The sequence below is a fragment of the Panicum virgatum genome, chromosome 2K, assembly GCF_016808335.1.
Source record: "Panicum virgatum strain AP13 chromosome 2K, P.virgatum_v5, whole genome shotgun sequence".
In the NCBI taxonomy this organism is placed as follows: Eukaryota; Viridiplantae; Streptophyta; class Magnoliopsida; order Poales; family Poaceae; genus Panicum; species Panicum virgatum.
Window position 1 is genome coordinate 47,137,293 of NC_053137.1, and position 24,839 is coordinate 47,162,131.

Below are 24,839 nucleotides of genomic sequence, written 5' to 3' on the forward strand. Positions count from 1 at the left end.
CACCCAGTGCCTGTGGATCAGATTTACAAATCCGACCGGTCCGGTCAAACCGTCACCCTTCGGTAGCGGTTTACCGGACCGGTTTGACCGAAAACCGGTAGAAACCGGTTGAATTCAAATCCAAATTCAAAATTGCATGTGCAACCGGTTCCGACTGGTATACCGACCGGTTTACCGGCCGGGATGACCGGTTTGGGAAATTTTTATTTTTTTGAATTCAAATTTGAATTTTGAATTGGGGCCGGTAGACCGGTTTACCGGTCGGTATGACCGGTTTGGGAATTTTTATTTTTTTGAATTTAAAATTGAATTTTGAATTGGGACCGGTTTGATACCGGCCCAAACCGTAACCGGGCCGGACCGGTCCAAACCGTAACCGGGCCGGACCGATCCGGTTCCCACCGGTTTCGTTAACCCTGCTGTGGACCATATCACGGAAGCTCTCCGGACCCACATGCAGCCAAACGGCAACCAGCCTTGTTTCAAAAAGATTCCTCGCCGCGCCCAGACACTAAATCCAAAGCCGAAAATTGGGAGAAACGCTGTCACAGCTCGAGCCGGAGAACAAGCCGCCGCTCGTGGCTCGTTTCGGCCCGCGAAGGCTTTGGCAGCCGGAGAAATTTAGGAATTTGACACCCAATTCAGTCATTAGAGATGTCGATGCAATCTGCTCTCATCTGTAATTAATTTATGGATCGTCCTATATTGGCTGTCGGCCGGCGGTGCTTGCCTGCTTGGAGCTTATCCAAGAAAGCCACTCCGTTGTCCCATTCCAGTAGGGAAGTAGCAGCACATAGATGAAGATTACACGATGCAAGTGATGAGAACTTGGGATGACTGCACATGGATCGCGGATAGAATTAGGATCTGGTGATACGACATGGGCTCGCAATCATCATCCCCTAAACGGCAGCGAGTCCTATCACCGTGCCGGCCCTGGCAACTCCCCTGCCTTCCTGTTGATGCTGGTGCTGGCGACCTTAAATCAATGTAGGAATGAAAGTGGAATGGAAAATTCATGTACCGACCGATATCGTTTTTCCGTATTATGATATTATTTTTTGTTTTTAGAAAAATTATAAGTTAATATTTATAATTAATTTTATAGTCATTTTTCATCGTATTTGATTTTATTAATTTTATAAATATGAAAAATTACGACCCGAACGTTATTCATTTTCCGTATTGTAATACCGATTCTGAGTGTTCCCGATCATTTTCATCAGTAGATCAATGAACAAGGGATGCAATAGAAAGATAAAGAGGAGAGAAAAGCGGCGAATCCATACCAATTTGGTGGCGGGCTCCGGTAGCGAGCGTGTGTCGCGAGAGCAGCGGATTTGGATGCAGGAGTACATGATTTGGCTCGTCCAACCAGTAAAGAAAGAGGAACGAGTGAGAGAATCATGGATCAATTTACTTGTGCGATATGGCTTGGGGCACAAGCAGTTTTTCCCCGTGATCCAGAGAATAAAAACTAAAGGGAAATGAGAGAAAACAGTGAAAGAGAAATTCCCAAAATTAAAGAATTCACGAGCACAGTGTTAATCTCGGGAAGACTTGTGAAATGAGTATCAATTTTGGTAAGATATGCGAATTGAGTTTCAGATTCTAAAAATTTATCGGCAGGCAAAGCAGCGAGAGCCACGAGCCCAAGTCGAGCCGTGCTTGCATCGAGTCGAGCCGTGCTTGCATCTAGTCAAGCCGCGGCTTGGGAGTAACAAACCTTTTTTTTTTCTCAGCACCAGCCACCGCACCCGAACCCGCAAAAATTCCCCAAACCCTTGCACACAGTTGCTGGAACCCTAGCCCTCCCACCCTCCTCTTCCCCAATGGACGACCACCAAACCCAGGATCTCGTCAAGGAGCTCGTCCACCGCCTCCTCTCCGCCGCCGGAGGAAGCGGGGGTGGGCGCGACGCGGGCGGCGCGCTGCGGTTCGCGCACCGGCTCCTCTCCAGCCGCCTCGCTCCCGCGGTCCTCCCCGACGAGCACGCGCTCGCGGAGTCCATCAAGCGCCGGCTCGCCGCCTCCGGCCGCCCCGACGACGCGCTCGCCTTCGCCGACCTCCACTCCAAGCTCTCCGCCCGGTCGCGCCCGGCCTCCCTCTGGCCGCTACTCTACCTGCTCGACTCTCTCTCCTCCCACCGCCGCGCCGCCGCCGCCGCCTCGTGCCTCCCCAACCTCCCCACCGCCGCGCCGCCGCGGAATGCCACCTCGGCGGCGCCGGCGGGCGCCGGGGGAAAGCGGGCGCACGGGGCGGCGCCGGGGGGCGTGGTGCTGGTGTCCAAGGATCCGGACAACATTCGCGAGATCGCGCTGCGGGAGTACACCGAGCTGGTGCTCGACGAGACGGAGGTCTCGGAGGCCGCGCTCGTGCGCGACGTGCTGTACGCGTGCCAGGGCATCGACGGCCGCTACGTGCGCTACGACAAGGCCGGCGATGCGTACGACCTCCCGGACGGCATCCGCGTCCCGCGGTCCACGCGGACCCTCGTCCGCAAGCTGTGCGAGCTCGGCCGGCTGTTCCGCAAGGTGCGGGGCTTCATTTCTGACAACATAAGCCGCTCACCGTCAGATGCTGCCACTGAGGTGGGGACTGTTGCTCAGGCGTTCTGCTCAGCGCTCCAGGAGGAGCTCTCTGATTACTACAAGCTGCTGGCTGTTCTGGAGTCGTACTCATTGAATCCAATTCCCACACCTGGATCTGATTCAGGTGTGTCGGGTAATTACCTCTCATTGCGGCGTCTTGCAGTTTGGCTTGCTGAACCTGCAGTGCGAATGCACCTAATGGCTGTTCTGGTGGATGGTTGTCGTGGATTGAGGGGTGGTGCTATGGCTGGTGCGATCCATGGACATGCCCAGCATGGGGATCCTATGTTTCAGGAGTTCATGGGACGATTGCTGCGTCGGGTGTGCTCACCATTGTTTGAAATGGTTAGGAGCTGGGTATTAGAAGGGGAATTAGAGGATGTATTTGCAGAGTTCTTCATCGTTGGGCAACCAGTGAAAGCAGAATCATTGTGGCGGGAGGGCTACCTTATTCAGTCTGATATGCTTCCAGCTTTCATTTCTCCAGTGCTGGCACAACGAATTCTTAGAACTGGCAAGTCAATCAACTTTCTTAGAGTTTGCTGTGATGATAGTGGCTGGGCTGATGCCGCTGCAGAGGCAGCTGCATATGTTGGCACCACAACATCTCGAGGTGGGCTTGGTTATGGAGAGACTGATGCTTTGGAGGCATTGGTGGTTGAGGCAGCCAAGAGGATTGATCGGCATTTGATGGATGTCATTCATAAGCGGTACCGATTTAAGGACCACTGCCTAGCTATCAAGCGGTACTTGCTTCTTGGGCAGGGTGATTTTGTCCAGTATTTGATGGACGTTGTTGGCCCTGAGTTGTCAGAGCCAGCAAATAGGATTAGCTCCTTCCAATTGGCTGGCTTGCTTGAGACTGCAATTCGAGCATCCAATGCGCAGTATGATGACCGTGATATCTTGGATCGGATAAAAGTAAAGATGATGGACCATGGAGATGGTGACCGTGGCTGGGATGTCTTCTCCTTGGAGTATGATGCTAGGGTGCCCCTAGATACAGTGTTCACAGCTTCAGTTATGAAGATGTATCTCAAAGTTTTCAACTTCTTGTGGAAGCTCAAGCGTGTGGATCACTCCCTAACTGGAGTGTGGAAGACAATGAAGCCCAACTGTATTGTTTCTTCTCCATTTTACAAGGAAGGAACAAGCATCAGAGCTCAGTTTGTTTCAGTTCTTCGTAAATGCCAAGTTCTGTTCAATGAAATGAATCATGTTGTGACCAATTTCCAGTACTACATTATGTTTGAGGTTCTGGAGGTTTCATGGGCTCGTTTCTCTGATGAAATGGATGCAGCAAAGGATTTAGATGACCTTCTTTTGGCGCACGATAAGTATCTAAACTCGATACTGGAGAAGGCCCTCCTTGGTGAACGGTCCCAAGGACTTCTGAGAAATCTTTTTGAATTGTTTGACATCATCTTACAGTTTCGGAGCCACGCTGATCGATGGTTTGAACGGATATTTGAGTTGCAGCTAAGGTTAGGTCATTGCAAACTCAGATACTGTACTTCCATCGTTACTTAACATATCTATTGTTTTGGCTTTTGCTCACTCCAACCTTTTATTTTTACTGCAGGGGGAAGGGTAAACCAAAGTCAAAATCGAAGGAATCAGGTTCATGGCTTGATGGTGGCAGAAAAGCCATGATCCAACTAGCTGGGGAACTTTTCCGGAAAATGGGTGAAGACCTGGATAGCATCGCAAAAGATTATACAGCTTCTCTTGATGCATTTATTACCCAGTTGCCGATGCAACAGCATGTTGACTTGAAGTTCCTTCTCTTCCGTCTAGACTTCACTGAATATTACAGCCGTCTTTCCTCTAGCAAATGAAAATTTACTCATAATGTGGAAGGATTAGAAGTTAGATAGCTTTTGGTTGGACTTGGGAGGTAGTATTTTTTACACCTTATCCCACTGATTGACACTTGGTCGCTTAATTGGCATGGTCACTCCAATTGCCCTGCACCTCCTTATGAAGGCAACCTGAATACCTTGTTACTAAGGATTCCCGATGCAAGAATCTGTGTTGATTCTGTCGCTGTTCTTCTCCTGGTGCTTATCTGCTGATGCCACGAGGCTGGATCCATGCATTCCATACTACTTTAGTGTACAAAATTGATGCAAGTTTGTTTTGGTCTTGATTTTTCTCGTATGGATGTACTTGGTGTAAATTTCATGTAATTGTTCCAGTCTGATTCCTTTTTTTTTCTTCCTTGAGAAATTAGATTGCTTTGGAGTTTTCTCCTTACCAATTTGTACTATTCAGTTTTACAGGAGCAATTGTCTCATTTCGCTTGTTGATATTCTTTCTCCGATTACTGAAACTTTTATTCAAGCTGAACTATATCTGTGACTAATTGGAATGGTAACTCTTTTGATTATATAACATCTAGAGAAATGCTATTAAAAAGGAGAAGTGTAGAAGAACGGGGTTGTGGTTCATAGTGATTTCATTTCCCTTTATTTGTGTAATTTTTAAATTGGTTTCACCAGTTGAAAGAATCAAACGTTGCTATCAAGATATGAAATTAACGGAAAATGTCCAATTCGGTGAACGACTGGCAGGCAGGATTCAACGGAACGGAGGCAGATAAGAGATACTTGCCAAAGTCGGTGAAGATGTGCTGGTATTGAAGCCTTGTGTCAGATGGTACAGCCACAAAATTTCACCTTGCAATTTAAATCACACACCATCTCAAAAGGAGCATCATCAAGCTGCAGGGTTTCTGTGAATCATGTGGACATGTGTTGGGTTGGACTAGCGTTGAAAGGAAAGATGCCAAGAAAATGCGCACGCATAACACAAGGTTCAGGGCCTTATTCCGGTTTGGAGTTTGAAAAGTCTGTTTTTTTTTTCGCTCTGTTGTATCTGGGCCACGCTTATCTAGATAAGGCCTAGGAGACTCAGCAAGTTGTCTTCCTATGTGGCTCTGTCGCTCATTCTTCAGGTAATCATGTTCTAGTCTTGGGTAAAAGACAGCCAACGACGGCCAGCGCACCAATTCTAGACCAAATTGAAGTGCTCATCATCTCTAATTCTAGGAACTTTTGAATTTTGAGCCCAAGCTGTGGGTTAACTGAAATCCTGTTTGGGAGGGGCTTCTCTCAAAAAATGGTTCCGGTTTGTGGGGAATAGTCAGAGAATACTTTTTAGATGAAGCCACTTTCTTTTGCCTGAGCCGCTCCCACGGAGCCGAAAAAGTCCCCAAATTGGGCAGTACGGATCGGTTGGAATCCATGGATCACTCCATGCCCATCCTTATTTTGGACCTGCTGTTGTGCTCTATAAAATTGATGCAAGCTATTTTTTCTGTTTGATATTTCTTATCGGTGTAAATTTCATGTACTTGTTTTTCTTCTGATTCCTTTTTTTTAAGAGTTTAGATTGCTAGGAAATTTTTCTCGTTATCCGTTTGTTTTCCTTTTTAAGTTTACAAGAGCGAATGGCTCAATTTTCCGGTTGCTCTTCTCTCTCTGTTCATAGTGATTGACAACACCGTTGCATGGCATCCAATGGTCATTGCGAAGAGGTTAAGCACAATTCCAGATAATGTAGCATCCACAGAATTGCTCTTGCACACTGGAGAACTGCAGAACACAAGAGTTGCCTTTCACAGCGATTATTTCCCCCCGTGTACTGTGTCCTGTACTGTGAGACTCTTGGCTTTATTTGGTATCTGTACAGCTGGAAGAATCTGATAATCTCGCTACCAAGAGATGAAATGGGTGGCAGGCAAATACTCTATGGAATGTGGTGATATCAATCAAGGTTGACGCAATCACGTTCAAATAATCTTCGGATGAAAGACGGCGTGAACAGCGCACCAGCCCCGGGATCTCGTGGTAGAAATCCTGTGCTAAAGCGGCCCTAGGCAGGCTCCAAGAAATGCATGCATGCTTTCAGGTTTCACTGGGGAAGCGAGCGAAACCGAAACGACCCCGTTCTCTGGTCGCCAAAAACAGTGACCCATGGCCCCGTGCCGACCTTCTTTTCATCGCCCGGCAGGAAGCATCCATTGGTCCCTGTTGGGGTGGTTTCTTTTTTAACGCGGGCGGGGCAGCAGCCGTGGCCCACCCATCAGAAAGAGATTCAGAGCGCGACAATAACAATATCCTCGCCGGCCCACGCACGCGCAGGGTTCTCCTTTTCGTTTTTGGACCGAATCCCGCCATCCGGCGGAAACGGAATTCCGGGCGAAATTTCGCTAAATTTCGGTAATTCCGACCGAAATGGGTTTTTGAATTCGAAAAACGAAATTTCGTTGCATTCCGACCGGAATTTCGGTAATTTTGACCGAAATTTCGGTTTTGTCACCGTAAAATGATGCAAATTAACAGAAAATGATGTGTACATATGGAAAAATTGAAAATTTTGGCAAAATTTCCCCTGATTATGTGTATATTGACAGTTTATAATGCATAACATATATATAACTCCACAAAACAATGACAAATACACCATTTAACACATAACTCATGTCCAAAGTCCACACATACAACGTAATACATCCAAAGTCCATTACAATTATTACACATAACTCATGTCCAAAGTCCACACATAGAACGCAATACATCCAAAGTCCATTAGAATTATTACAATCCAAAGATACAAAAGAGGCAAAGGCATAGTCCAGAATAATCCATGTAGCATATTCTCTGCATTTAAATATTTATGTGAAATAAATTAAATAAGTAGAGGAAGCAAAACGTATAGATAATTTCTGTTGATAGGATAAGTACCTGCATTCTTCAGTCCTCAAATCTCTCTCCCGGTGGTCCCTCATACGGCTCGTCTGTTGGTGGCAAATACACGTACGTAGGTGGGTGATGTTGCAACTGTGGAGCTCCATATGGTAGGTAGCCGTGATAATCCAAATAAGGCAATGCTGCAACTGCCTGCGGAAGTGGCGGGTTCACCACCCCTGGTGGTGGCCACAGAAAGCCCCCTGCAGGGGGAGAAGTACTGTAAGGGTTGTAGTACTGACCACTGGAGGCAGAGTTGGAGCTATCTTCATCATATGCAAGTGGGGCCTGTCGACCATATCGACTTGTCGATGTTGTTTGTCGTTGTGAAGTAGGTGCTCCATGATCTGTATCTTGTGTTGCATGGGTGAAGTCCTCCTCCCCAGTGAACCTTATAGTAGGAGATATACGATAACCACCACTTTCGCCATCACCATCATCATCATCATCACCATCATCATCACCATCACCATCACCATCACCATCACCATCACCATCATCATCATCATCATCATCATCATCATCATCATCATCATCATCATCATCATCATCATCACCAATGTCCTCACCACCACTAGGCTCAGGTGTGGTATCGTCACTACCTAACTCCTCCTCAGTGCGTGGTTTCTTCCCTTTTCTCATTTCGGGACCAATCTTAGTCTTCCTTTTTCCCAGATGTGTGTCCCCAATTGTTTCTTCGGCCCATGTCTCCACATCTTCATCGTGACCATGAGAAGAGCCTATGTCAGTGAACATCTGGCTCGGCAATGGAGTGTCAGTGAAGTCTGAGTCTTCATCAAATGCTGGGTCTCCATTGGACCTTGAAAGCTTCATCCAATTTTGAATTGCTGATGACTGCCGGTACAAAGAAAGATCCATGAAACTGCTAACTGGATCATAGTCATATGGATCGGCCCCTCTAGTAGCACGTTGCAGACGCAAGCGGAGGTTGTAGTTCACAAAGACCAATTTATCCAATTTCTGGTGGCTCAACCTATTGCGCAGTTTGGTGTGGATGTAAGCAAAGGTGCTCCAGTTCCTTTCACATCCACTAGAGGCTGCACACTGCGACAACAAGCGTCGAGCGACCCTTTGCAACACTGGTGTATCTCCCCCAAATGTTGCCCACCAAGCAGCTGGTGAAGTTTTCCGGTCAATGGCCATTCGCCTAGCAATGTCACTAGAGAACTCACCTTGCTTCGTCATGAATATTTCAAATTCCTGCAATGCAATTGCTGCTGAATTAGTATTCAACATTTTCTCCAGACCGTTGCGCATTACTGCCATGACTGTCTGTGATGTGCCCAAACTGTACTGCACGTAAGGGTTAAGAGCACAAGCAGTGGCCATATATGTGCCTGACATCACTGTGTTCATCCTTGCATCTATCACAGCCATGATCTTTTCAAACCGGGGGTAGTCATTGCTGAACTTGCTGGCATATGTTTGCCTCATGTTTTGATACTCCATTGTCACCTCACTCAAATTAGGTGTCTTGTCTGTGTCAGCAAATCTCAAAAACATGTACAGAGGCTCAACATCATTGATCACATACTCCATATTCGCCCACCATTGAAGACTTGTGATGCATTCGTAAATGTACCTTCCAGTTTCACTTTTGAAGTGGCGGGACCGTCGGAACTCAGGTGACACTAACCATGTCATGAACTGGTCCTTCTTCCTATACATGCTTTCAAGGAACATGTAGTTGGTCCCAAATCTTGTTACATTCCACTTGACCAACTCTCCTCCGATGGCTTCCCTCATCATGCTGTGTAAACTGTTGGAGTTGTAGAGCCAGCTGCAAATTCGTTGCGCGCTTCGAATACAAGCATCATGCTCCGGCCACTTCCCTATGTCCTTCAGCATAAGGTTGATGGTATGGGCAAGGCAAGGCTGCCATGCAATGGTAGGGAACTCATGACATATAATTTTGCAGGTTTTTTTGTAGTTCGAACCATTATCCGTGACAAGCTGAATCACATTGTGAGGCTCCACTTTCATGACCACTGCTCGTATCTCCTGCACAACATTGCCAATGTGATATGCGTATGGTCCTATATTTTATGCCAAGGTGAGAACAATGCTTCGATACATGGACATACCTTCAACAAGTATTGATGGTCCTGTATTTTGTCGGACGCATTGATGGACTTCAAGAAATACATGGTGCCACCGCTATACACCAAGAAATTAATGACCGAGTTACGCATAGGCCTCGTCCACGAATCACACATGATCGTGACTCCACATTCATCCCACTCGTTCTTCCACTTCTCTATCTCTTTCTCTATCTCCTTCACATTCTCATCCAAATATTTTCCATCTATCTCCCTCCCTGATGGTATTTTGATTCCAACACCTGCGGTCATAGAAGAGAAAGCATTAAGATCACAATGAAGGATATGTAATGTAGCTCAAAATATACATTGTTACCTTGTTTCTGGGTCTCCACGATCGCAGCTTTAAAGTATGGGTCATCGACTTTCCGGCCGGGAATACCGACAGCATGGCACGCCTTCGCCCATGCCCTCCCTAGAAGCTCTCTTGATGTCCTCCCCTTGACAGTCCATGGGCCGGTATCAATCCTTTGCTGCCGTGGACCACTGCTCAACCCTAGATGGTAGTCCCTAACCCTCTCGGGGACTTGTGACTGGCTCCTTCTGAACATCGAAGGCAGCGGTCCACCACTGCCTCCAACACCACCACCCGATCCGCCACCCCTATCATATCGTGGCCCAGCTTGCTGCATAAATTCATACTCTTGGCGGGACTGGTGTAAGGCCGCTTGTAGTTCTGCATCCTCGTCGAGCCCCTGGCCTTCCTCTTTCTCTAGATCAATGTGCGGCCTCCTTGCAGATTGGTCCCTCAGGAGCTTTTCTCGGGCCCTTGCTTTAGCTCTAGCCTTGTTCCTGTCCAACTGCTCACTAAAGAAGGCCTTAACTTCGGCTGGAACCGAAGGGCAGTCCTTCACATCTTTCCCCCTATGTGCCAAATGCTCTTTGAACCTTGTTGCTCCTCCCCCACTCTTCTCCTCCCTGCAATACTTGCATTTGAAACCACCCCTGATCTTTTGGCCATGCTCCCACACTAGGTCTGGCATTGTCCTACAATTACAGAAAAATAGTAAGGTGTAAGTTCATGAATAACACATGAAGTAGCAACTCATGTTCTTTTTGATGAATACCTACTAACAACCCATGAATATCACATAAACTAACAATTCATTAAAACTACCAATTCATACATTGAGACTAACATGAAAAAATTCATACATATCAACTAACTGATTTTTTCTATGCTTTCTATGTCACTTGGTCTCTAGAATCTCAAATCAACTAACTTAGATCGACATCAACAAGCATCAACATAAAAAAAACCTTCTCATACCTTAGTTCCCGGAGCCGAGGCGAAATCCGGTCGGTTTCACCGGTTTTCCGCCGAAACCGCACCGAAATCCGCCCGGATTACGGATCCATTCCGACAGCGTCTCCAGGGAACGGTATCCGCTACACCCCGCCCGGATTTCGCCGCCTTTCCGCCGAAATTTCGGTGCGGGGAGGCGAAAATCGCCGCCGGCGGCGGAGGGGACCAGAGAGGAGAACGTGGTGGGGAAAAAAGAGCTCGGGCGACCGTCACCCCTCACGCTGACGAGCAGATAAGGTATACCTTGTTAACGGGTTAACGGGTCCACTCATCGTTAACGGGTCCGAACTCATTTAGTGATTTTAACCAATCAAATCAACTTATATTTGAACGATTTCAAGTGATAGTCGCTCAAAAATGCACCTAGTTTTTTATCATAATTTTTTCATATTTTTTTTACAAATTTTTTTGAATTTTTGAATTTTGAAACGAAATTCACCGAAAAGTAGCGAAATTTCTCTTCCCGGTAACTAGCGGAAACGGAATTTTTTCCGGAATTTCGCCGAAATTCCGCCGAAATTGTGAACCTTGCGCACGCGGCGACGCAAGCAGGTTAGCCTTAGGACGCACCCTCCCCGCCTGGAGCATTTTAACCGCGGTTGGCCACGCACGGAAACATCTCCGCACGCACACAGGCACAGACATAGATAGGTGCACCTCCCCTCTCCTGCCCTGCCACGGTCAAACTCAAACCGGCGGCCCGGTCACCGTCTCCGGCCTATAAAACGCCGCCACCCGCCGCTTCGCCTCACAACTCTCAACTCGCAACGCAAGCGATTCTTCGTTTCCTATCAGCTCGAGCTCGCCGGACCAAGCAAGCAAGGTTTTGATCCTCTCGTGTCTCCCCGATCCTCGAGGCAAGCTGGAGATGGAGCCGGAGCTGCAGGCGACGCTGGTGAAGGTGGGCGTGTTCGTGCTGGTGCAGGCGCTGGTGTACCTCATCCTGTCGCAGTCCTCCTCCGTGTTCTCGCGCACCAAGAGCCTTGGCCTCCGCCCCGCGCGCTCCGCCAGCGCCCGCCGCATGCTCGCTCTGCTCGCCGACCTGCCGCTCGCCGGGGAGCCCTCGCTCGTCGCCCGGCCGCGCTCCTCGCCGCCGTCGCCGGCCGCGCTCGCCGCTGACCTCATCAACGAGGACTGACCGACAGGGCGGCCGCCGCCGGCCGTGCAGTGCAGGGAGCGTAGCGTAGCGAGCTCGATTTGTGGCGTGCATGCTTATTTGTTGGTTCGATTTGTAAGCCCTTGATTGGGTGTCCAAATTTCGTGGAGTTTTTGGTTTGTGCATGTGATCAGTTCGCTCAAATAGTGTGCTATGCGAGCGGATCTCCAAATGCTGACGCGCCCTCGTTTCGGAGGGCATTGCTCTGTTACGTTTTGGGCTTAACATATCACTGGGCTGATTGGGCCTTGGGCTTAACCTATCCTGAATTCTTCAACGATGGGCAGAGGGAAGTGAAAGGACCAAACAAGTCGCGTTTGCCCAGATCCGAATCAGAAAAGAAAAGAAAAAATCAACAACGACGTTGACGCTCGACCAATCAGCTTCCCTCCACTCCAGGCGAGCGTGTGGATTGATGCTCCCTTATCTCGACTCCAGTGTCAAGCTCAAGCATTTCTTATCCGCCTTTGTGCGACCCAATGCAAACCACCTACGCTTCAAAACCCCCATGTGATGTGGATCACCCTTCCACACTGTCAAAACCCAAGGGAAACAGAAACACTCTCGCTTAGCGTGTACGGTGTACCCTGCCAAATTGCATCCTTGTTTACTTCAATTCGTCGCTGGACGGTTGACGCTTGACGTGCTGTATCGTAGAGCAAAAGCTTCATGGTGGCATGAACAAAACACTCGATTCCCACGCCGTTCTTCGCTGCCAGCAAAATGCCAGATCAAAAAAGGGTTTCTTTTTCTACAAAAAAACGATTTTTTTAAGCAAACGGAAACGATTCCTCTCCACGCGGAAACACGCAAGTCTGTTAATCCACCGCGCGCGCCTACTGAATTTCACGCACAATGCTCGTGAACTGTCACAAGGAGCTCGAGCAAGGTCACCTCCTCCCACCTATAAATCCGCGGAGACTTGGCCCGTCCTAAACCCCTCACAGTGCATCATCATCGCGAGTTCATCACGGCCACAGCTCCGGCAAAACCCTTATCTGGATTGCAGCCTGTCCTCCGTCCATCCATCCCACGATAAGAGCACCCCGCCGAGGCCAAAACCCCTCACAAACTCTCAACCTGAAATCCCCATTGCTTTTCTGATGCTACGCATTGCTGCGCGCAGCGAGAGTACTATCAGATTTTTGTGGTTCAGGGATCGTAATCACAGAGGCTGCGGGGGTTTTCTTTGTTAAACCAAGCGTTCTGCAGAAAAAAGAGAGCGGAATCTTGGTTTGCGCGCCTCAATCACCGTGTGCGTGTGCAGCTGGTGCACCAGCCTCCACCCTACAATATTTTTTCTCACACCGCTCTAATACTAGCCTCCAGCCACCAGCCAGATAATAGTGTTTTTCTCTCACCCTACTTCAGCTCTCGCCTCAAACTCCAGCCTGCCGAACACAGTGATTGAACATGGATCTACCTGCCCCACCAACCAATTATCCCAAAACTTTAACCTCCATTATCCTACGCCGCCGCCGTCCTGGCGCGAGGGCGGCGACGAGGCGGGAGGCAACAAACAATTCCGCCAGCCCAATCGTGTCGCCGTCATCAGTTCACGCCCACCACTCGCTGCTGCAGCCCGCCCCGCCCGGACCCGGCCGCGACCGAGTCGTCGCGAGATCCAGCGCCGTCGTCGCGCAACCGCCGCTGCCGCCGCCGCTGCTGCTGCCGGAGATGCCGAGCCCGACGATCCGGAGGCTGGACGTTGCGTCGCCGGTGCCGGCGGACATCGACATCGCCAATTCCGTCGAGCCGCTCTCGATCGTCGACATCGCGGCAGAGCTCGGCCTCGGGCCCGAGCACTACGACCTCTACGGCAAGTACAAGGCCAAGGTGCGTTCTTGATTTGGTCCCAGGTGGTGTCGGTGTCTCCTGCGGTTTGATCGGATATTGACCTGCCGTGTTAGGATTCGAGAAATCCAGAGGAAAACCAAAGGAAAAAAAAAGGAAGAACATAGAGGAACACGAATTAGTAGGTAATAGATCCACCTCACTGAATCGATAAAGGCTGACAGATACAAGGCCGCCGGCGATGACGCCCAGAAAACTAGTGCTACAACTAGGGGTTCTTAGATAATATCTTTTTCCATAGCATGTCCAGGCTGCTTGGAGCCTCTTTAAGATGGGAATGTTACAGCAAGATGAATTGCATTAATGAATGGTTACTGTCGGAGCGACAATGAATGCTTCTCCTTAGGCCTTGGTAAACTGGCATCTGCTACTGTCAAGGACTGTATCTGAATGAACCCATTGAGCTCTGACAAAACTGAAAGGAGAGGGTCTTCAGGTTCCTGACATGCCGCTTCTTGTTTGCTGATTGCAGGTGTTGCTGTCGGTTCTTGATGACCTCAAGGAGCAGCAGGATGGGTACTACGTCGTTGTGGGCGGCATCACGCCGACACCGCTCGGGGAGGGCAAGTCCACCACTACCGTCGGCCTGTGCCAGGCTCTGGGCGCATTCCTTGATAAAAAGGTGGGCTTCCTACTGCTAATTTTTTGCTTGATCCATAGTCCGATCGTCCACGGGACAGTTGATGAATTCGGCCTAAGGTGTTAGGGACTGATAGTGCAAACCTTATGAGCTGCTTGGAAACATGGGTCTTGTCAGAAAGTGAACTGTTTGATGCAATCTTGGACGGAATTGCAGAAGGCTATCTTGTTTCTGCTACTTTGGTAGTGAATAGCTGTGCATTTACATTGGTCAGCTTTTTTTCTTTATGGCAATACGGATTTATGGTTAAGTTAAATCTGTAGGTTTGAGTAAGCTTTGTTGAAACACATGGAACCATCAGTTGCTGTTGATCTTTACACTGTAACTTCCTGCTATCGATGCCTTAAAAAATCATTTCCGTTTTTACTGTTCATGCAATTCTGTTAGCTTGCTCTTATGGCTTGTGTAAACCTTTGGATTCTTATGACTTTATATGAGTGGCTGCACCATTGTTTGTGTTGCTAAATTACTGTCAGTATCAAAGATAAGCATACGTTGCATACTGACAGAGTGTGGAAATCATTTCATATATTGATATATTATTGTTATTATAGGTTGTCACTTGTCTCCGTCAACCATCACAAGGGCCTACCTTTGGAATCAAGGGAGGTGCAGCTGGAGGTGGCTATAGCCAAGTTATACCCATGGATGAGTTCAACCTTCATCTGACAGGCGATATCCATGCAATTACAGCTGCAAACAATCTCTTGGCTGCTGCTATTGATACAAGGATCTTCCATGAAAATTCTCAGTCAGACAAGGCACTGTTCAACAGATTATGTCCAGCAAACAAAGAAGGCAAGAGGCGCTTTGCTGACGTAATGCTCAAACGTCTGGCAAAGCTTGGTATTTCGAAGACAGATCCCAATGAGCTTACACCAGATGAAGTTAGACGTTTTGCAAGGCTTGACATTGACCCTGGGTCAATTACATGGCGACGGGTGATGGATGTCAACGATCGTTTCCTGAGGAAAATCACTATTGGACAGGGCCCTGAAGAAAAAGGAATGGTGAGAGAAACAGGCTTTGACATATCAGTTGCTAGTGAGATAATGGCTGTGTTAGCTCTTACAACTTCCCTTGCCGACATGAGAGAAAGACTTGGAAGAATGGTGATAGGGAACAGCAAGTCAGGAGAGCCAATTACTGCTGATGATCTTGGTGTTGGAGGTGCCTTAACTGTCCTAATGAAAGATGCAATTCATCCCACCCTCATGCAAACTCTTGAAGGCACACCAGTTTTAGTTCATGCTGGACCATTTGCTAACATTGCTCATGGAAACTCATCGATAGTTGCTGATAAGATAGCTTTAAAGCTGGTTGGTAAGGGTGGTTTTGTTGTAACTGAGGCAGGTTTTGGTGCTGATATTGGAACTGAGAAGTTCATGGATATAAAGTGTAGATACAGTGGATTGGTGCCACAGTGCGCTATTATTGTGGCCACAATTAGAGCTCTTAAAATGCATGGTGGGGGGCCCGATGTTGTGGCTGGAAAGCCTCTGGATCATGCATATGTGAGTGAAAATGTAGCCCTTGTTGAAGCTGGGTGTGTCAACCTTGCTAAACATATAGCAAACACAAGGAGTTATGGAGTTAATGTTGTAGTCGCAATCAACAAATTTGCATCAGATACTGAAGCAGAAATGAACGCAGTGCGGAATGCATCTATGGCTGCTGGAGCCTTTGATGCTGTCGTCTGCACACACCATGCCCATGGTGGTAAAGGAGCGGTTAGTTCCCTTTCCCTACATTATTAATTCTATGAAATATAGATAGCTGGTCCTGTTTAGATGGAAACACTGAATTGTAATATGCTCCAATATCAAAACAAAATTCATTGTTTTCAACTTTCCACGCTAGTACAAAAGAGTTCACGGGTCCATTGTTGCCTAGAGTGGTATGAATGTCTGAATCATGGGAATTAATTTGATCGTATAATTAGATTGTTCCATTTAACTTCTTTTCAGGTTGAACTTGGACTCGCAGTTCAACGAGCATGTGAAAGCCAGTCAGAGCCTCTGAAGTTTCTGTATCCTTTGGAATCTAGCATAAAGGAGAAGATCGAATCCATAGCTAAGTTCTATGGTGCTAGTGGCGTCGAATATTCTGAACAGGTACCTCCTTTGTGTTCGAGATTTGATTCATTCATAATCATAAAATTTTGCCATACCCTGCTCTGCTGACTTCTCTCTGACTTTGCTGCAGGCTGAGAAGCAGATTGAGATGTACACCAAGCAAGGCTTCTCCAACCTCCCAATCTGCATGGCGAAAACCCAGTACTCGTTCTCACATGTTCCCTCCATGAAGGGCGCCCCTACCGGCTTCGCTCTACCAATAAGGGACGTGAGGGTCAGCATCGGAGCTGGGTTCATCTACCCGCTCGTGGGCACCATGAGCACAATGCCCGGCCTTCCAACAAGGCCCTGCTTTTACGAGATCGACGTCGACACTGCCACCGGGAAGGTCATGGGCCTGTCGTAAACTGAAGCTCAGCTGGTGCCGTTTAGAGACCGGATCGCATTTGCGTTGGAGCGGAATTGTGCAGCTACAGAATTTCGTGTCATTCCTTTCCTTGAGATGAATAACAGGAATAAGTATGTATCCGTTCCTGGCTTCCTGGAAATGCAGTGTTTCTTCTTGTTACTGCTTTATTGGTAAACCGGGAGACTGTAAATGTGCTCGAACCCATGCTGTTTAGACTCTGTTCCTGTGTACCATACTCAAAACATGCATCCCATCTTTAATTATCGCAGGTTTATAGTGATTTTTTTATGAACTGCCTTTGATGTTTTTTTTTTAACTACTGTCTTTGAAGTCTTGACTAGCGATTGGACACCTCGAGGTGGGAAATGATGACCATTGGTTGGGTCAAATCTGAACAGCAGATAAAATATTTAGGGCCTTTTAGATACTATTAGCCAGGCAGACCGAGTTCCCGGCCCGGTCCATCTGTTGCCCGCACCGCAAACCGTGGGCTTTCTCCAAGTCCGCGCCGCCGCATATCCTGTCAGTGGCAGGCCGCTTCTTCTTCTTCCTTATCGTCAGTTTGGGCGTATGTTTTAGAACAAAACTATCACAGGCAGCCCCCTAAAAAATAGTAGTATATCTAATTCCCCACAAAACTGCGACCATTATGAAAGTTTGGTCATATTTAAAATTCCAAATCCGCATATAAATCAGAAAAAATCACCCGCCATAAAAAAAAACGAGCCAGTTCGAGACCATCCAGATCGGCGACTGTATTTTGAAACAGGCTGCAGCGCCGCGTCACTTGCTATTCTGCTGCACATCAACGCACACCCTTCCCTATCACTAACCAGTCGCTACCCCCCGCGTTGGAAACTCCAGCACGGAAAAGCGCAGGCGCCACGACGACAAGCCCGCTAGTAGCCGCGCGCGACGAGTCAGCGAGCGGATCGCCGACGCCCGACGCGGCGCGGAGCCAACCACGGGCGCAGCCGCGAGAAAGTCAAGGCCTCGCCGCGAGGGCACCGGCACCGGCAGCGCCGCCGGGGCCGGGGCGGGCGAATTGACCCGAGCAGCTCACTCGATCACATGGCCGCTTTGCCTGTTTCCTCGAAGGAGAGCAGGTTCCGGTTGCTGTCGCGAGCAGGATCCCGTCGCCGTCGGTCGGAGATGAAGTTATTAGGAATGCCGGGGAAACTCCTTTTCCTTCCACGAGACCACGACAGGACGCTCGGCCGGCGAGGGGAGGATCACCTGACTGTTCCAGGTAACGGAGTTATAGGCAGTCCACGGGAAAAAAATGGATAGCGGCAATCAAGTTGGCTGGGGTGAGTGAGACCGTGGTGAGGGTTGAATTCGTCAGAGATTTACCGCCGGCAGGCAGCGCTGTTCAGTCGACAACTTTTATGCAGTCAACAACTGAACCGAAAAAAACACCGTGTACACCAACCAACTTTTATGCAATGCGCTAGCGCACCGGATGGACACGCACGATTACGTACTGACCCGTGGAAGTTCTTTTGATCTTACCTGATACAGGGGGAACACCAATTCCTGTCCGACCCCCTTAAGTCAAATTCCTACTAGCTCTCCCAGCGCGTCCAACAGAGTAAATGAAACAATCATCCTAGCTGCGTGCAAAGTAGTGCTGGCAGCAAACACCGAATCTCCCTCCTAAATCCTGATTCCCAATGGCACAAATAGGTACTACCACTTCGAATTTCAAAACGAAACTGAGCTGTTTGAAGCCAATTTCATCATCTTGCTTGCCTGTAACGGGGGCCAATGAGTCAAAACACGCATGCCCGCCACTCCTCGCGTGTATGTGTATTGCAGGATCGGAGTACGACGATGCCTTGAGATCGATCTCATGCGCGGGGGGAGAGGAGGCATCATTCATTGCCTGACGCGACGTGAATCTCTGGGCGCCGCGCTAATGCGCCGGACCTACCACCCACGACGCTGTGCTCCGCGCGCGGCCGCCGGCCGGCCGGCCGGGGTCGCGTGCCCGAATCCGGTGGGATGAGGATGGGCCAACCAGCAGCAGCAGGACACAATGGTCGGCTTGCTGTACTCCTGCTAATGGGATGGGACGGGGTTTGATGGGTTTTTTTGGATGGGTTTTAATACGGGTATTATTGGATGGGTGGAAACGGGTGACACTATGAAATGGGTTGGGGCGCTATGGTAGTAGATCGGCACGTAAGTCGCATATCATCTTCCATCGTGACTTCGGGTTGGGGCGGGTTGGGACATTGGGCCGACGGGGTGGGTCGGGGCGGGTGGTAGTTAGGGCTTTTGAAATATGGGTAGGAGCGGATTTGGGGTGGGTTCAACCCCATTAGCAGGCGTAGCTTGCTGCGTGCGTTCCTCTGTCCGTGCATGGCAATGAGTGGGCGCCTGCATGCTTTCCCTTAGTCCATCATGCAGGCAATTTTCCCTCAGGCCTCGCCGGTCGACGGATCGAGATCAACTTTTCCGATCCGTTATAATTTGTTGCCTACTTGGCGTCACCCTGCTGGAGCACATTTCTATCGGAATGTTCGTTCCATTTGAACTTGCATGGAAGTTTTGTCCAAAGTGAGGCCCCATAATCCTTTCAAAAAAAAAACAGAGTGAGGCCCCATCCCCCATGCATGTTTCGGTTTCTCCGCGAGTGCTAGACGTTTTGGGGCGTCTGGAAGAAGCAGCGTTTAGTGCAGTTCCAATCCAGACTCTACCATGGAGTCTAAACCTAATATTTATTGTGTTTTGCTGATACTATATGACAGTATATTTATGGAAGAGAGATGAAGAGAAATCAAGACTCCAAGTCTTATTTAGACTCCAAGTCTTCACGCAAATCAAGAATGAATGTGAGAGAGACAAGTGGGCCATATAAACCAAAGTAACACACTTTGCATTGGGAAATATAATTTCTTGTTATGGAGTTTTTGAGACTTAAGCCCTGTTTGGAACCAAACTTTTTTCAGAAGTCCCTATCACATCAAAAAGAATTTTACTATTTTATAGTATTAAATAAAATTTGTTTATAAATGTTTTTTGACAGCTGAGTGCTTTTTCGCGAGACGAATCTAATGAGCCTAATTAATTCATAATTTGCTACATTGATGCTATAGTAATTATCCACTAATTATAGATTAATATACCTCATTAGATTCGTCTCGCAATTTAGCCCCAGGGTTCTGCAGTTAGTTTTATAATTAACTTTTATTTAATACTTTTGAATACTAAAAAGTTCTAGGGACTTAAAAAAAATCCCTAGAACCAAACAACCCTTCAGACTCTATGCTGCATTGGGACTGCCCTTACTCGCCAAGGCGTCTGACCCGATTTTTGACACTGTTCGTGGCCTGTAGAAATTTTTACTTTAGAAAGAAGTCTCGGTGGATGGCCGGAGAGATTCAAGGGCCAATCATGACCGGGACTCGGGCGTCGTCATGATAGGCTGTGCCTCTGGGCTGATAGCATGGGAGTACTAAAAAATAAGTATACTACAGCTAGATTCGTCGTTTATGTGTGGAGGCTTTGATTGCACGGCTGCACGCTGTCTCTGGTCTTAAACTAGCTTAGTCATCCTTTCTCCCTTCCTAGTTTTTTTAGTCACGGGCGGATCAAGCAGAGATCGGGATTTGCACGGCCAATCATTAAACAAATCCGTCTCTATTATTTGTCCTGAAGAAGGAAAAAAAAAGGATGGCCTCTGTTTGGCCTAAAAGATTGTGTTACGTAAGCGATGAAATAAGAAAGGACGAGGTAGGTATAGGTAGGTATGGCGTACATATCCTGCTCTTCCGCCATGCATGCATGTATGAGTGTTCTTGGTAAGTTCACGGCGCCTGATGAGCCGGCGAGAGTACAGAAAGTTCAGACCCGCTAGAATCTTAGGCTTGGACTGCCTAAGCTGGAGAATTTTGGCCCCCTTTGGTTTCTCCCGTGTTACTCGCGCTAAAATTTTTTTTCAAGGCATGGAGTATTAAATAAAATTTATTTGTAAAATCTTTTTACGGATGAATGTAACTTTTCGCGATGAATCTAATGATAGTAATTAATCGATAATTGGCTACAGTAATACTACAGTAACAACCTCTAATTTTGCGGTCAAAGACCTCATTAAATTCGTCTCGCGAAGTAGCGCAGGGGTTGTGAAGTTAATTTTATAAACTACCTTTATTTAGTACAACTAATTATTGATCAAAATTTGTGCTACTGCACAAACCAAACAGGACCTTTCATCTGTCTGTTTTCCCGCATCCCCCTGCAAAGTTCGGCGCATCTCAATCGATCGAGAGGAGCCGACGATCTGGGGGAGTTCTAGAAGGACAGAGACCGGGAGAGTCTAAGAGTAACCCCCTTCGTGTTCGTGCGTCGACAGTCGTGGATTGCCGGGGCGCCAGAGAACATCCACGACTGTTCATCATGCATCCGTCCATGCACAGCACGTACCCGTTCCCGTTCCAGTCCGCAATCACACTCCGGCAGACGTAAACGCGATGAAGCCGTCTCCACTGGGGTCGGTGGCGTTCGCGCCACGTGGACGTGCGTGGGAAAGGGACGTGACGCCGGAGACACGCGAGCCACCACTTGCATTGTCGTCGTCCGGCGGCACCGGATCGAAGAGGCAGCCATGGCAGGCCGGGCGGCACCGCCTGTTTGGGAGCCAGCAGGGCTCGGGGCAGCGGCAAGTAGACAGCCAATTAGTGGGGGCGCGACGCGACGGGGCCGGAGAGCGGCAGGAGGAGGTGGCGAGCAGCCGAGCAGGGGGCCAGGGGGAGTGGGGGCGGGCGTCTCGTCCTCCCGGCGGGGCGGCCCCAAGGGGACACGACGCAACTTCCGGATCACCGATATGATCGGCATCGGCCTGCCTGCCTCTGCCTGCCCCTCGAGGGAGGGAGGGAGGGAGGGGGGGGGGGGGGGGGGGCGTGACGGCCGGCCCGGCCCCCGCTTTCGATGCCCGCTCTCCCGTGACCGTGAGCGGGCGATGGTTGCCGATCGCTAGCTGCTGCCTGGTGCTCCATGTCGATTGCTCGCCCGGTGGGCTACACTAACGATCTGCTCGTTCCCGGTGGGGACTAGGCTAATTATTGGCCAAGGACTGCAGCCTTCGCGGTCGCAGGGTGGGAGGAGCAGGGCTTTCAAAGTGCAAGCGTGTGGCTCTGTCCGGAGAACCCCCAGTATTGGCGTGTTCCTGGCTTCCTCTGAACAATATGGTAGTGGCAAAAAAAAGAAGGGAAAAAAAGGAGAGAAGATGATCAATATGGTGCTAAAGACCTTTGACTCCTTCGGTTGGAAAGGAACCATCGTGTAAACCATGACTGGTTAGGGGTACTACTCGCCATGATTATTTTGAGTACTCCCCCTGCTCATTGTTTTAAAATTTGACTTGGAGTAATGCTGCTAGTGGTACTAGTACTCGCCACAACTGTTTTGACCTTCCATGCTCTGACCCCCAAAATTTACTGCTAAATCGACCTGCTTTTGTAATTTGACGATGACTGGCGACGACTTGCCACCAAGACGCCAACAGGTAACTAATTTATACGCTGGCTGTCTGCAAAGGTCAATTAGTTCATGCACGGCGCGCGCGATACCGAGATCACCGTCACAGTACCGCAGCAACGCTGCTGTCGAATCGAAGCACAAGCACAGGGCGTCCCGTCCCGTCCCGTCCTCCACTGTCGGACGGACGGAGACTTCTGCATCATCCGCCGAACCGAATCCTCATCAATCTCCCAAAGCCAAAGCGATCCGTCGCGGCAGCACGAGGCAGGAGAGCCCACGAACGATTCAGATCCGATCCGGGCGGGCATGGGCAGCACAATAAATGGGGTGCCCGGCGAAGTCATTGCGCCCCGCCGGGGGTCGCCTGCGACGGCTACCACCGCCTCCGGTCAGCTCGAGGCGCGGGCATTGAATGGGGGCGCGTCAAGTCTCAAGAGCCGCGGCAGCGGCCTGTCCGTGATCCGGGGGAGAAAAGATTTGCCGGGGTCAGAATCAGACCCCGGATCCATCGCACGGCGGGCTCGCTAGCTCGGAGTAAATGGCCCCGCGCTAGGCGCTGGATACGATCGCCATTCATCGCTCCCTGGTCATGACACGGACGCTGGAAAATTGGGTGCTAAGACCGTCCACAGTGAAGAGAGCAAATAAAGTAGCAAATTTATTGTTTGGCATTATAGACACACTGTAGACAGTAAATATGTGAGGGGGCGTAGGAAACGAGGAGGAGGAAGAGCAAATTTGCTCTTGCCGTTGTGGATAGCCTAACCCAGGAGCATTCATGGCCGCCGCCTCCCGGGCCGTCTATTCCTCGCATGTGGGAGAAATCGCACGGCGCATCGCCTCCGCCATCTCCCCAGCTCTGGTAGTGCCGCCGCCCTCCACTCAACCTGCTAATGGTTCGGTGGCAAACTAGTTTTTTCGGTTTGGGTTTCAGCTGGTTCAGCATTGGTTTGGCGTAAATAGGCTGGCTCTAGAAAATGATCTGGTTCAGTTTGGTTTTCCCATGAGAATAGTTTAATCAAGTTTAGATTGGACTGAAATATTTATGATCGAACCAAGACACTACGATTGTCATTACCAGGAAAATCTCTATCTGTTCAGCTCTCACTGCTGCCCTGACTGGCCGGCTGGCAGCCATATCCACCAAGCATGCAGTTTTCGTTAGGAACCGTTTGAGGATATGGGGTTAATAGACATGTGGTTTGGTTTGGTTTGGTTCTTGTAGATGGCAAACTGGTTTGGGGTGGACTAGCAGGATATGTAATCAATGTTATGGGGTGGGGTGGTTTTGGTTCAGATTCTGAACCACTAGCAGCTTGATCCACCACTGACCCGCTAATCACTCGTGCAGCCGGTCATCCACCGCTGCCTCCTCACCTTCGCGGCCTCGCCCTCCACCAGCCAACCCCCCCACCGCCAACGGGTTGACCCCCTCCCGCCCCTAGCCCCCTCCTCTAGGACCGCCTACCATGGAAGGCCCGGCAACCTAAGAACCTAAAGGTTCCGCTGCCTCGACCGCCAGGCCGGCCGCTGGTGCCGTTCCGCCCACCTACCAGCCCTCCCCTAGTTTGCTAGCTGCCACGTCCCTTCTCCTGGCTCGAGGTAGAAGATGAACCGCAGACTGCCTCCGCGCATAATGTGCCGATGAAAAATCGCCCGTGGGATAAATAGACTTTTGCGCCGCGACCTCCTAGTCACGCGCGATCTGGAAAAAAAATACTGAGACCATTTCGGACGATGGTTCTTCTAGATTCACCTAATAATTTTAAAAGAAGTTTCGCACCGCCGTGAATGAAAAAAAGGGCTCCGGGCGGCAAGCACTCATGGCGCAATCATGCCACCTGCCATACGTGCTTTGCCCAGCGTTGCATCGCGAGCGGGGTGGAGCTGGAGCTGGAGCACTAATGCCAGTAGCAGTAGGTGTGGTACTCGTAGGGCTATACGAGGGACCACCCGTCCTGTACAACGTCTGCATCCATGATCCATGGCAGGTCCCCCGTCCGTGCTCGGGAGCGTAGTAGGCAGGCAGCCACCTGTCGCGGTCGGTGCTCCACTAGCACTCCCCCCCGTACCACCAGATGATGCACATGCCGATTAGCTAGAGGGACGGGACGGACCCATCTTGCTTTCGCTGTGCTGCTTGTTTTGGAGAAAGTAGCACCACAGGTGATTTCTTTTTTTCTTTTTTTTGCTGGATTTTTATCTAGTAGTACAAGTAGTAGATCTTTTGGTCAGCATTTCCAAGAAGAATTTGACGAGGAACGAATGGACTTTCCACATTTCCACAGCAAGGACTAGTGTCCCCCTGGTCGCGTGCCGAAGAAACCACGAGAATAGGCGTCCTACTTGATGGGCGTCATGATTTCACAAATCTGCGGTGTGCAAACTCCCGAGATCAAACCGGTTCGCCAGCAGCGCTTGCCACCTCGGTACCACCAAGCGTGCTTTCATCA

At 49.3% G+C, this 24,839-nt stretch overlaps 4 protein-coding genes across 6 annotated transcripts; 3 read left to right on the forward strand and 1 right to left on the reverse strand.

Annotated features, from left to right (window-relative positions):
- The first annotated feature begins 1,775 nt into the window (after positions 1-1,775).
- On the forward strand, positions 1,776-4,905 carry LOC120680570 (gamma-tubulin complex component 3-like). The gene is made up of 2 exons (XM_039962080.1): positions 1,776-4,075; positions 4,174-4,905. The coding sequence occupies exons 1-2, from the start codon at positions 1,833-1,835 to the stop codon at positions 4,427-4,429; spliced, it is 2,499 nt and encodes an 832-aa protein (XP_039818014.1). The 5' UTR covers positions 1,776-1,832; the 3' UTR covers positions 4,430-4,905.
- Positions 4,906-7,106: 2,201 nt separating this feature from the next.
- On the reverse strand, positions 7,107-11,221 carry LOC120680581. Of its 3 annotated transcripts, XM_039962097.1 has the most exons (6): positions 10,733-11,221; positions 9,779-10,449; positions 9,448-9,704; positions 8,743-9,364; positions 7,340-8,631; positions 7,107-7,255 (listed from the first exon to the last, which is right to left on the reverse strand). In XM_039962097.1, exons 2-5 carry the CDS (start codon positions 10,443-10,445, stop codon positions 7,349-7,351), a joined length of 2,829 nt encoding a protein of 942 aa, XP_039818031.1. In that variant the 5' UTR covers positions 10,446-10,449; positions 10,733-11,221; the 3' UTR covers positions 7,107-7,255; positions 7,340-7,348. The 3 variants fall into 3 exon arrangements, with proteins under 3 accessions (XP_039818031.1, XP_039818021.1, XP_039818025.1); XM_039962087.1 differs by having other exon boundaries at positions 7,340-9,364; XM_039962091.1 differs by lacking the exon at positions 10,733-11,221 and having other exon boundaries at positions 7,340-9,364; positions 9,779-10,711.
- A 213-nt stretch (positions 11,222-11,434) lies between these two features.
- Positions 11,435-12,182, forward strand: LOC120680615. The gene has a single exon (XM_039962116.1). The coding sequence runs from the start codon at positions 11,637-11,639 to the stop codon at positions 11,904-11,906; it is 270 nt and encodes an 89-aa protein (XP_039818050.1). The 5' UTR covers positions 11,435-11,636; the 3' UTR covers positions 11,907-12,182.
- Positions 12,183-12,867: 685 nt separating this feature from the next.
- LOC120680606 (formate--tetrahydrofolate ligase-like) lies at positions 12,868-17,194 on the forward strand. Its single transcript, XM_039962107.1, has 5 exons — positions 12,868-13,760; positions 14,251-14,400; positions 14,973-16,148; positions 16,386-16,532; positions 16,624-17,194. Exons 1-5 carry the CDS (start codon positions 13,338-13,340, stop codon positions 16,897-16,899), a joined length of 2,172 nt encoding a protein of 723 aa, XP_039818041.1. The 5' UTR covers positions 12,868-13,337; the 3' UTR covers positions 16,900-17,194.
- Positions 17,195-24,839: the final 7,645 nt, after the last annotated feature.